The sequence below is a fragment of the Coturnix japonica genome, chromosome 3 (assembly GCF_001577835.2).
Source record: "Coturnix japonica isolate 7356 chromosome 3, Coturnix japonica 2.1, whole genome shotgun sequence".
Lineage (NCBI taxonomy): Eukaryota > Metazoa > Chordata > Aves > Galliformes > Phasianidae > Coturnix > Coturnix japonica.
This window is the reverse complement of record NC_029518.1, coordinates 22569063-22580881: the sequence shown is the minus strand read 5'-3', so window position 1 is coordinate 22580881 and position 11819 is coordinate 22569063. Positions and strand designations below refer to the sequence as shown.

Here is an 11819-nt window from a genome sequence, read left to right as displayed (position 1 = left end):
AACAGGTACATTGAATAAGCAGTGAGTTTTGCTCCTTTGTTAGAAATTAATTCAATACAGGCCATTAGAATGGAATTGGTTTAAACAGCAGCCAAACATGCTTCACATACACATCAATAGAACCCTCAAGCAGCAATTTGCCACTAAAGACTTCATATTATCCACCCTTCTCCATGTCATGGCTTTGTCTTCTTATTTGCCATTTTAACATGAAACTAAGACATTAGCCTACATTTCTTAACACCTGGTTCTTTGATTTTTTTCCTTACTTCCTAGTTCCTGTTTGGATAACTTATCTTGTTTTCATCATTACAACAGACTCAGAGCAAAGCAAAACATCATGCCATATTTCTGTATTACCAGTACTAAGCATTCAGGCTTCCATAAATCATGAATGTAGCTTAAATGTAAGCACACGTACAGCGTGGATGAACTGAGTTTTTTTTTTGTTGGGGCAGAGAGAGGAAACAGCTGACACTTGAGAGACCAACAACAGGCATTCCAGTAACAAAACTTCATCACAAGCAAGCTGATCTCAATATCTCTTCTTAGACTGAAATTGAAATGAGGCATTGAAAGTGTACAAAAACCTCAGCAATTATGAAATTAAATTTAGATTTTCCTAATATTGCTATCCAAATGTTGATAACCGCAATGCACATAGATGTCTCAACATCTACTGGGTTCTGTGGCCTACCTTTCCCCAAAATCTCCCCAATTATTCTCTATATGGAAAACCTTACTGATGGCCTATTTCCCAATACACTGCAATCATCACACAAATGTTGGAAACTACATGGCCTCTCTCTGTTGAGCAACACAGCCCATGCACCACATTGAATTGTGAACTTGGTGGGAGGATGGATGTTCCTATCTCGCTAATTTTGGCTGAACAGAGCTGACTTTAAGGCAGGTCAAGTTAATCTAGGATGTAAGGGAACTGGTTAAGTTAGGTTACTAACTAAAGTACTACTAAAGAAGGTTAGCAGCAGGAACCTCACATCTACCATCATCATCATGGCAGATTCACCTGCTCCATCAGACAGCTCAGACCAGGAGAGGGCACCTCTGAGTCTCTCAAGGGAAAAATACGCATAACCCTACCTCACAGCCTGCAGAAACTGGTCCATTTTTCTCTTCCAGTGGTTGGCTTCTCAGAATCCTCTTCATGTGATAAAGCAATCATCAATGATCCGTGTTATCTCTGTGCCCTCTGACATGCAGTAGCCTCATCCAAACTGCCTAACGGCAACAGTCCTAGGCCAGCATTACTTCTCCTCTCTTCACATTGCAGTTATACAAACAGCAATTTAGAGCTGCTGTGAGTACTTTTACGTTTCTTCTGACATCTTAGAGGCATTTTGACAGAACTTGAATAGTTCACCACAGAGAGTTTTAGTTACATTTAGTAACAGCCACCATTCTGCAGCCTTTGGCAGGGTTTGGCCAAAACCCTCGCTTTTAAATCCTCCTACTCTCCCAGATCAGCATGGCCATCTCCTGAAACATCATTAGATACAGAAATTCAATAGCAAATACAGCTCCGGTGTCCATAAACATACCCTGGCACTGTTTCATCATTATCCCTGGGGACAATATTCTTGCATTATCAATGATGAGAATAAAGCCCCTGGAAAGAATAAATCAAGACAAAAATCTGGGAAAGTGTTGGCTGTTGAGGAGGGAAGGACAGCAGAAAAGGATTCTGCCATGCTGTAAAAGTTAAGACTGAATTTACTTTCTCTTTTTTGAATCCTCATTGACATGATGTAGACTCTCACATCCATTAAGTGAACTTCAGCTAACATGAAATCTTATGTCTGATACTCCAAGCATAACATGTTTTGAAATCGATTCTTTGACCTTCCCATAAATAGCACAAGTGTGCTTTTAAGACGTAGTGATACCAGCCCCTCTGCACCTGGGTGAGGAGGCAAGTCCTACCATGCAAAGCCTGATAGCAAACAGCTGATTGTAATTGACTTGATAAAATCAATCTGTTTTGATGAATAATCTGTCCCCTGGAGTAACTATTTGCAGTCCACAGCAAAAATAATTGCATGGCTTGTTCTTCTATTTTTCTCTCGTTCTCTTTTTTTCTTTCTTTCTTTTTTTTTTTTTCATGAAAACAAGCACTTCTAAGAACTCAACCCATTCAGTGCTTTATAATTAAGTTTTACAAAGCAGCTTTAATGCACGCATTAAGATGAAGCATGGCTGCTGACGACACCTTAGAGGTGCAAACAAGCTCAGGCAGTGAGTTTTACACCCTCTCTGCCCCTCGTACCTACATTCTTTTTTCCCCATAAAGGAAGGAAAGCGTGGAGACAACAACATTTCAAAGGCTTTTATTTTACTTTTTGCTTCAAACCCAGACCCCCCCACCCCCCCGCAGCAGCAGCCGGGTTTAAAGGCAGGTTCCGTTCATCACGGCTGTGAGAACCTTGTTTCATATTTGCCCGCCACCCGCTGCGCCTCAGCCCCTGAAGCAGCAGCGCCGCCCACGGCGCATGCGCGCACGAACAACCCCGCACGCGCCGCCGCAGGGGTGACCCCGGCAGCCAACATGGCGGCTCCTCTGCCCACGTGACTTCCTCCTGCCATAGGGGCCGGGCGCTCTCCCACCGCACGCAGGGCCCCGTGTAGTAATAGTAACAGTAATAGTAATAGTAACAGTAATAGTAATAGTTTGGTGCGGGTTGGAAGGGACCTTAGAGATCATCGAGTCCAACCCCCGGGATTCGAGCCTCTGTGTAGCAGAGCGGCACTTCTACCACTTGCGCCACAGGGGGGATTCGAACTCCGGGCCCTGGTGTTGTAAGGCGGCATTGCTACCACTGCGCCACCGGGGCACACACCCGAAGCGCAACGAGGCGCCGTCCTCAAGGCGACCCTTCTCCCCCCCTCCAACAGTCGCAATTTCAACTCGGGGTTTGCCGCCTCTCGGCCCAACCCAGCGCAGGGTCGGCGGAACGTGACAAACCGAGGGGGGGGATGAAGCGGAAAATCCCGCTGGTGCCTCATCGGGCCATTCCAACAGCAGGGCGGACACCCCTCTCCCTGCGTTGAATGGTTTCTCCCGCTTCCCGTCGGTAGCGGAGCGCCGGATTCTGGTCGCGTTCTTTGCGCATGCGCGGCTTAGCAGCCTCACGTGCTCCTGGTTGGGGATGGCGGCTCTGCTGAGTTCCGCGGGGATACTGCGGGCCCTGAGCGGGCGGCTGCGGACACTGCGGACACTGCTGCGACCAACAGCACCCGCCGCCGCCAGGTGAGGGAACGACCGACCCGGCGCTGCGCGATGCCGGCGGTGTGACGAGGCATGGGGGCAAAGGGCGGGCGGCTGAGGGCAGGGAGAGAGAGCGGGACAGGGATGGCCCCGCGGCTCTTCTCAGCTCACGGAGCGGCCTACCGCCCGTACATCGCCGCTCTGTGGGGGTGTACGGACCCGGCAAAGCGTCACATCCCGGGTTTATTTACAAACACTGATTTTTGGATCTGTGAGAAACAGGTTCACCTCGGAGCTGTGTGTGGGCTGTCCCTGCGGGCGGACAAGGCCAGGTCGAACGGGCTCTGGGCACCCTGAGCTGGGAGCTGACCGTGGGGCTGAGTGGGCCCTGAGGCCTCTTCTAACCCAGTTTGGTAATTCCACGATACTGACAAGAACAGCGTTTTGCATGCCGATTTTTAGGCGGCCTAATGGCTGTTGTAACCATCCTTAACTACTTTCTGCAGCTGTTACATTTACAGGTTTAGCGCTGTTTTTCATGCTTCACAGCACAAGTGGACCTCTACAACCGTGTAAATGCATCTGCAGGCTTTCCTTTAGTTAGAGGTTACTTCAATGTCAACAGGTTCTCAAAGTGTGTCAGTGGCAGTGAGCTCTGTTCATGGCTTCCAAGCTCCGTGTGGTTGTATTCTTGGTTTCCAGTCTTCTGGAAATAGAAGGGAGTGGTTGGTGATGCCCAATGACTCGTTGCAATTATAACTGTAGTTATTATAAATCATCTTTAAATTTGTAACAAAAAATAGAAGTTTAAATCAGTTTTCTCCATGGATGTGAATGAATGATTTCTGAATTTCCCTTTGCAGTCCATTCAGAGGTCAGTTAGTGTCCTGTCACCTATGGAGTGAAGGGGTATAGGCAGGTTGGAGCAGCGAGTTTTACTTGTCACTGGTGATGTCTTCAGCAGCTCCCTCTGCAGCACCAACGTGGATAAGAGCATGGTGTTAGTGTTTGAAGTTTACTTGTTGTCACTGGAGATGCCTTCAGCAGCTCACTTTGCAGCACCAATGTGGATAAGAGCATGGTGTTTGAAAGAAGGTCAGTGTGTAGGTCTGGTCAGTGAGTGTGAGCTCAATGGTAGCTTTTCACTAAATGTGCAAATCATGTAGCAGATGATTTGTTTTGGAATTAAATCTGAGAGTGGAAGGGCTTCTAATATGCGCAGTGAGTTTTTTGGGTAGACATAACAACTGTACAAGGAGCTCCTCCTGCCTTGTCTTGTTGGTGTCTTCCTACTGCTCTGGTGATCCCTCTTAGTCAATTCAACTTAGCACTAGCTACATATTTTTGCTGCTCTATATGGATAACTGTTCAGCATTGGACTGGTGAGCTTCACAACTGCAAAGAAGGGAATGGAAAAGTAGAGGAAGGACTAGGGAACAGGGGAGGCACATGCTAAGGAATGGGAGGCAGTACCACTGAGTTACTGAGTGGCAAATCATGTGTATAAACTTTTCCAGTAGTGCTAATTCAACTCATTTTTGCTTTTCTCATCTGGAAGCTATTATTCTAGGTAGCTTGTTGCAAGAAGTAATGTTCAGGGACATCCAGGTACCACTTTTCATGTATTATACTCCTATATATCCAGTAATATGTGGAGTCATTCTAGTGCACAAGTGGTGCTTTAGGACCAAATTTTAAAGTAAAAGTAGCATTTACTAGCTGAGATTACACGAACATCTCATGAGAATAATCTCTTTTTTTTTTCCCCCTTAAGTAACTAGTCATTCTTATTGTGGTTCTTTTTCCTACCTAACCCTTAACTTCTGGAAATTGAAGACTTTTAAAGAACTAGGACGATTTGGACACATGGACATCAATCATTTAGACTTCTCTACTTGTTGTTTAGGTCTCAGGTTGTTACATTAGATGTGAAACGCAGCCCTCTGTGGTAGATTCCATGAAGTATTGGTGAAACCCTGGTTTTGAGGCATAGGGTAACTGTTATGAGTGAATAAATAGCAGGGAGTAATCCAGTATTTACCAAGGAAATGAGTAAATGACAAACTATGTTTGCTGTATCGCTAAGCATAATTTTAAGTTAATTCAGAAGTGGGTTTGAGGCTTCTATTACAGTAATGATTATAGATAAGTTGTGGATCTGTTCATTTCTTTAGAGACCTGAAAGTGCAACTACTCACATTCCAGCAGTTTTTGGTCATTCTACTCAGAATTTTCCAGGGATGTACAAACTGCTCCCCCCGGTGCAGAGTACGTGAGCAGTGGCTGGGCTACTTGTTAGGCCCTTTAAGACTTGTAGGTTGTGTTATTATTTACCTGCTTAGAACTGATAAAATAAGAACTAAATAGTGGCAGCTTGTAATGCAAACAAGGCTTGAGATTTTGTGTCACTACTTTAAAGTGCATCTTCATCTGTAGGAGGATGCAGAAGATAGTCTGAGATTTTAGATTCTTTTCTCATACCTTCTATTCTGGGAATAGTGAAGGTAAGATGAAGCATAACCTTCTGTGACCATTGGGTTTGGCCTAAACATGTTGTCCTGAGAATACGGTAGCCAGAGAACAAACTCTGCTGTTAATCTGCAGCCTTTAGTGACAAACAAAATGATGGACTGAGTAGCAAAAGTATGGACCTTATCCTTGTGTATTGGAAATCACAGCCTGAACCTCTGATTAACCAGCTGAGGCAAGTGTTGGGTCAGCTGTGGGAGCACAGGTGAGAGTAATTGAGCTGTGGTCCCGGAAGGGGTGGAGCTTGACTCCACCTCCTCTAGACCTCATTTAAGGGCTGACCACCACTAAGGCAGCTTCTCTTGGATATCGCTCCCCAGTGGAGACTGTTTCAGCTTTCTGGTCAAGACATCGACATTGGTGAGTTTTCCTTTGCTAATAACCTTTGGCTATCTACCATCGTCTTTGTTAACATCTTTATATTAGCCACCCTTACACCTTGTTTGCTAGTTAACGTGCAAGATTGTACCCACACAGATCTCACAGAAATGCCTGTTGTGAGATCTGAGTCACAGCAGAGAATGGCTGACAGGTTCTGATCTGTATCAAACTTTGTAAAATGAATATCTGTCAGCTATCCTTCTATAATTTCAAATTGTTTGGGAGGATGTAAATTTAGACATTCCACAGAACTGGGTGATTGCAAATAACTTCTGTCCTGTTTGCTGGATAAGCAGTAGATAGATTGTTATTACTGCTCAGGTAGTCTTCATGCAATGACTGAGGGTTCCTGTTGCTCAGCTGCATACTGCCACACCACGGCTGAGCCCATGGAATAGATTCCAGGCCTGCTCCTTAGTGCTGTGACTGGGCTGATTTCATTTGCTAGACTGCAAGGAAAAGTTTTCTGGCATATTAAAAGGCTTAATTGGATCAGTTAAGCATCTGATGAACTGAGAGAGAGTGGTAACGTGGAAAATGGAAAAGAGAGACTGGAACTACTGCTGTCAGTGGTGACTGCAATGTTGGGTCAATACAGCTTCCTTGCTGAACTGCATTTTGATATGTAAAGTTTCTAGAGTATTTATCCTGAAGCGGATGCCCTATTTCTCCACAAAGACAATGAAAACTATTAGGCTCTGGAGGCCTGGATCATAGTATAGCAGAAAAAAATCTCCATGTGCAAGTGTCTCAAAGGATCTTTGGCCTTACTGTCACATCAGTTTAGGTTTCTCATCTGTGAGGCTAGGTGTCAGTGCTCATGACTGTGGGGAACAGAGCAACTGCTCATCTCCTTAAAAAGCAGACTGTTACGTAGTGAAAACTTTGTGCTTCTTGCAAGACCTGTTATCTTTTTGTCTAATTCAGAAGAGTTGATAAGAGCACTATACGTCCTTGCAAGGGCTGCTGACTTCATATGTTGTAGTGAGTTTGTGTAGGATTGGATCACATTGGTGAGATGGGAGAGCAAAGACCTTTTTAAAGAATCCTAGGAGCTTCAACTACTTTACAACACTGGTCCGAATCTTTCTGAGTGCGTAAACATACCATGACAAGCAGAACAGTTCTCTATCTTGTCTTATCTGTGTTGCTTCTACTAGGAGCTGAAGAATTAAATCTTTTTTTAGGTGCATGTTTATTTCTCAGTCCTGTTGGGATGTTTTATGACCAGTTGTATACATTTTTCTTTTCCTTTTTCCCCTTGGAATTCTGAAATCTATCACTTTCTTTGGTCTACACTGACGTTCTTTTCTTGCTGATTTCAAACCATTTAATCAAGTAGTCAAGATGACTTAGAAGACTGAGGGTGTCTTGTAAGTGTTGGGCACCATTATTGGTGTGCTGTCATCTGCAAGTTCAATGCTCACTTTCTTCTGTCATTCAGATTGTTAATGACACTTGTTAATGGACGTGGGTCATAGTAGTCAATTTCCATGTGGGCGAAGAATATACAGTATTTTAGAATTCATAACTTATATTCTCAATATCGCAACAAACTTTGATCTCATTAAAAAAGACATCAACACAATTTAATAACAATTAATGGCACCTTATTTTTTCTGATGAAAACTCCATGATATCTCCCTATTTTGGTTATGTGAAAGTCAGATGACTTGGTATCAGAAGCCCGCATGCCAGTTTCTTTTGTAGTTATCAGTTGTGCTTTGATTTTTGCCATACCTCGTCTTCCAGGAGTTTTTAAAGGTAATTTCAAAGGACTGGGGAGAAGTTCAACGAGGGCCATTGAAGCATCTTTAATGTAGTTAAAGCTTCTAAAAATGGCTTGGACAATTCTTCCTGCACATCTCACCTGTCTCGTTATTAGAATTTGCTTCTTTAGTTGTGGTAAAGTAGTTAAAAACAGGCATTGTATGTTCATATTTAACATAGTTTGAAATCTAAATTCCTGCATTATTGTGTGATTCTAATGTTTAACCTGACCTTTTTGTTATTTTGCTTTTTTGATGTTTTTTTTTTCTTCTCTGCTTAAGCATATGTGTTAAAAATTGCAGAATAGCACGGGGTTGTTAAATATTCCTGATATGTGGATAACTGCTTCATTTAACATTAGCTTCTTTCTCTGTTTGATAAGGAGGTTGTGCCATTGGTCTCAATTTTCCTGTACTGTATTCACTTAATTACCTCACATCAAACCTGATATTGGTTCCCATAGTTTTCTGAAGTTTTACGTTTTTGGAAATCACAGAATCACAGAATTGTAGAGGTTGGAAGGGACCTCTAGAGATCATTGAGTCCAACCCCCTGCCAAAGCAGGTTCCCTACACCATGTCACACAGGTAGGCATCCAGGCGGGTCTTGAATATCCCCAGAGAAGGAGACTCCACCACCTCCCTGGGCAGCCTGTTCCAGTGCTCCGTCACCCTCACTGTAAAGAAGTTCTTCTGCACATTCGTGGGAAAGTGCCTTTTCTGCTTTATTCAATCCTTCATCTTTAAAATAGGGGATTCTTGGCATTTTAGTTTTTGTTATTTTCACCTAAGTATTCTGCTCATAGGCAGTTTGTATTAGAAAGACCCAAATTCAGATCCTATGAGAGGGGAAGAGCTAAATAAAACGCCCACTTAAAAACTGATAGATGTAGATATCAGCTTATGGTTACATGTGTGCTGTGTGGCAAAATATTTCATTGGACAATTTACTGTAGCATGTAATGATATGATAGTAGATTTTCATCGAAAAAAAGGCACTTAAGTTTTAAGTGGAAAAAACAGGAGTTTTGCCTGGTTGCGCTTCAGTTGGTAATGGGAATCAAGGTGTAAATTTCTGCCTTACAAAGGCACTGACTCCTGTGCTGCTTCCAAAGAATTGAAAGTATTCTGGAAAGGTTTCAGGTTGCTTTTTTAATAGGTATGTGACAGCGGAATGTACAATTCACGTTATGGAGAAACAGATGAAGGATGTCAGTCGTTTGTTTCATTCATATAGTTATCACGTTGGTAGCTTGTAGCTCTATATTTGTGTTGTTAAAGGATATATGTTAGAGTCGTCTCATTTGGTTATTACACCTGGAAGAACTGAAGATTTTGTCTTTCTGTTATTCTTACCTTGTATTACTGAATTGTAATTTAATCAGTTGAATGATTTCTGGTTTAGGGCAAGTACCCTCTGTGTGGATACGTGATGTGATCAAACAAGAGGAAGAAAATAGAAAAAGATGCTCTGGGAAATCCTGATTTTATTTTATTTTTTTCTCATTCTTTTTTTTTAGTGAGATGGCCACTTATCCACCACAAACCATGTTTCACTTCCTACTTTTTCTTCAGAATTGCTCTCATTTCAGCCACATACTCCTGATCCATTTCTTTTTTTTTTTCCTGGTGGGTTTTGTACATCATGAGCATTTTCCACAACTTTCTGGAAACCTACACCAACTTAGTGAGCTCAGTTGGCTCACAGGGTTCTGGGGAGCATGAGAGCCAGCCCAAGGGAAGTAGTGTGGATTTGCATCTTGGGGTGGTAGAATTCACATTGAAGGAAGGTTCTCCTTTTTGGCAGAGCTCTTTTTCTTCTCCACTTCTTTCTTGCTTCATCTTCTTCAGGCTGGACATTAGGAAGTATTACTTCTCGGAAAGGGTAGTCAGGCATTGGAATGCATTGCCCAGGGAGGTGGTGCAGTCACCGACCATGGGAGTGTTTGAGAAACGTTTGGATGTTGTGTTGATGAATATGATTTAGCCAGGAAGTATTGGTAATGGTTGGACTAGATGATCTTCTAGGTCTTTTCCAACCTTGATAATTCTGTGATTCTGTGATCTTTCCCATATAATTTGCTGGCCTCTGGGAATTTTTCAAGAGGGAAGTCACAGGTCTGGCCATGTAAAATTAGCCTTCTTGAAAAAGGTAGAAAGATGATACTTCCCAAAATTAGGCCCTCCTCAGTTAATGTCAGGATATCACAGCCAGAGAAAAAGTGAGTTGCTCGCCAGATCTCAGCAGGTGAGACGCCACCAGGCACCTTAAACGAACTAACAAACAAAACCAGAGTGGTCTAGAAGAATCCTTACAGAAATGTAGTGAAGAGCTCTGGGCTCAAGGGGCAGAGATGAAGGAGGGCAATTTCAGAAGCTGCCGAATCTTCTTTTTGGCATCCAGAAAGCCTCACTTGCTTTGCATTGATTCTGGGGAAAAATAGGTTTGTAGAAAATTTCCGTAAGTACTCACATGTAACAACAACATGCTGTCTATAGGCTAACCATAACCATCTAGTGTAACACCGATGCCATTTTATAGTTACCATGTACATACGCTTGTTTTTTAAATAATTTAATTGAAATGGTGAGCTCTTACTGTTTTGCTAGAAGTAATTCTTGGTTAAATCTGAAGCTGTTGTGCTTCATTTTGAGAAAACAAATAGATGTTGAATCAAATCCAGTGTTTGTTTGCCTTGTGTTGCAGGACGACAACTTTATGTTCATTAAGTTCTGAGGGATGGGGAATTATGCCATTATTCATGAAGCTTTTTGGTACACTGTTGTCTAAAACATCGGTTCCTGCATTAGTTCTTGTGTATTTTAATTGAAAACAAATACGTGATTTGTTACCTTGATTTGCCATGTTTTGGAAGAGCTGCTTGTGGTTGTTCCTGAAGTAGTTTTTCCAAAGCATATGAAAGCATGTGGAGATCCCATTGTGGGACAGGAAGTTTTTATAGCACTTGGATGATTTTTGAAAGATTTTGGTTTTGTGGAGGAATGGTATTTGAAGCACTTACTGTGAGTCGGATCCAGCTGAAGCTCTCAGCTTAATAATTGACACCTTGAGCAAATACACATTGCTGTATTGTTTTAAAAGGCTTATGATATGCATTGAAATCAGTCAACTGTATTTGTTTGTTCACCTTAATATGGAGTGTTTTTCAAAATCTTTTCATCAGCAAGAAGAACATTTTCTTAACATTCAGTAACTATTGTATTGGCAAATTAACTCTCAGAAGTGTAATTTCTATTTTCTTTGTTTCCCCTTTATTTTTATTTAAGCAGAAATGTCATTCACCAAGCAAGGTTCCTTACAGTTGTACCTCAGCGTGAAGGAAATATTAAAGAAGAACCAGTCTCAGAAATCCAAACCAGACGGGCATTGCAGTTTGACTGGGCATTAAATAAACTGGATAACTCTGTCAGAAAAACTGGCCGTATCCCTAAAAGCCTTCTACTAAAAGTCTTCCAGGAAACATGCAGAGATGGTAAGCTGCTTCCTATTAAAACAAAATTAAAGCTAATGCTGCAACATTGTAAGTCATCAAACCAAGGAAATTACTTGAATTGAGTTCTGATTTATGTTTTTTCTTCTGGATGCAGTTTAACCTACTGCATGTATTGATGAATGGACTTGGAATGTTTTAGAGGTGTTACCCTGCTTTGAATGCACGCATCAATTCTTCAGGGTTTTCTGTCTTCGGCAATTTATACTACTTGTAAAATTTCATTGTGCTTTTAAGAAATGTTAACATATTACTCTGCTTGTTACAAAGTTTTATCTGGGGATGTTACATCTTACTAATGTAACTATATTGGGAACTATGAATGGAAATCATATCTGTGTTCTTTATACAGTGTACTTTTAAAACATCTGCAGTAAATCGTGCTGTCCTTGAGGTCTTTTA

The 11819-nt window shown here is 42.1% G+C and overlaps 1 protein-coding gene across 1 annotated transcript in view; it reads left to right on the top strand.

Annotated features, from left to right (window-relative positions):
- Positions 1-3120: 3120 nt before the first annotated feature.
- Positions 3121-11819, top strand: part of LRPPRC (leucine rich pentatricopeptide repeat containing) — an 84118-nt gene continuing 75419 nt past the window's right edge. The window contains exons 1-2 of the mRNA XM_015857509.2: positions 3121-3268; positions 11197-11399. Of these exons, the coding sequence (XP_015712995.1) occupies positions 3168-3268; positions 11197-11399 (304 nt within the window). The 5' untranslated portion in view covers positions 3121-3167. The remainder of the gene's footprint in view (positions 3269-11196; positions 11400-11819) is intronic.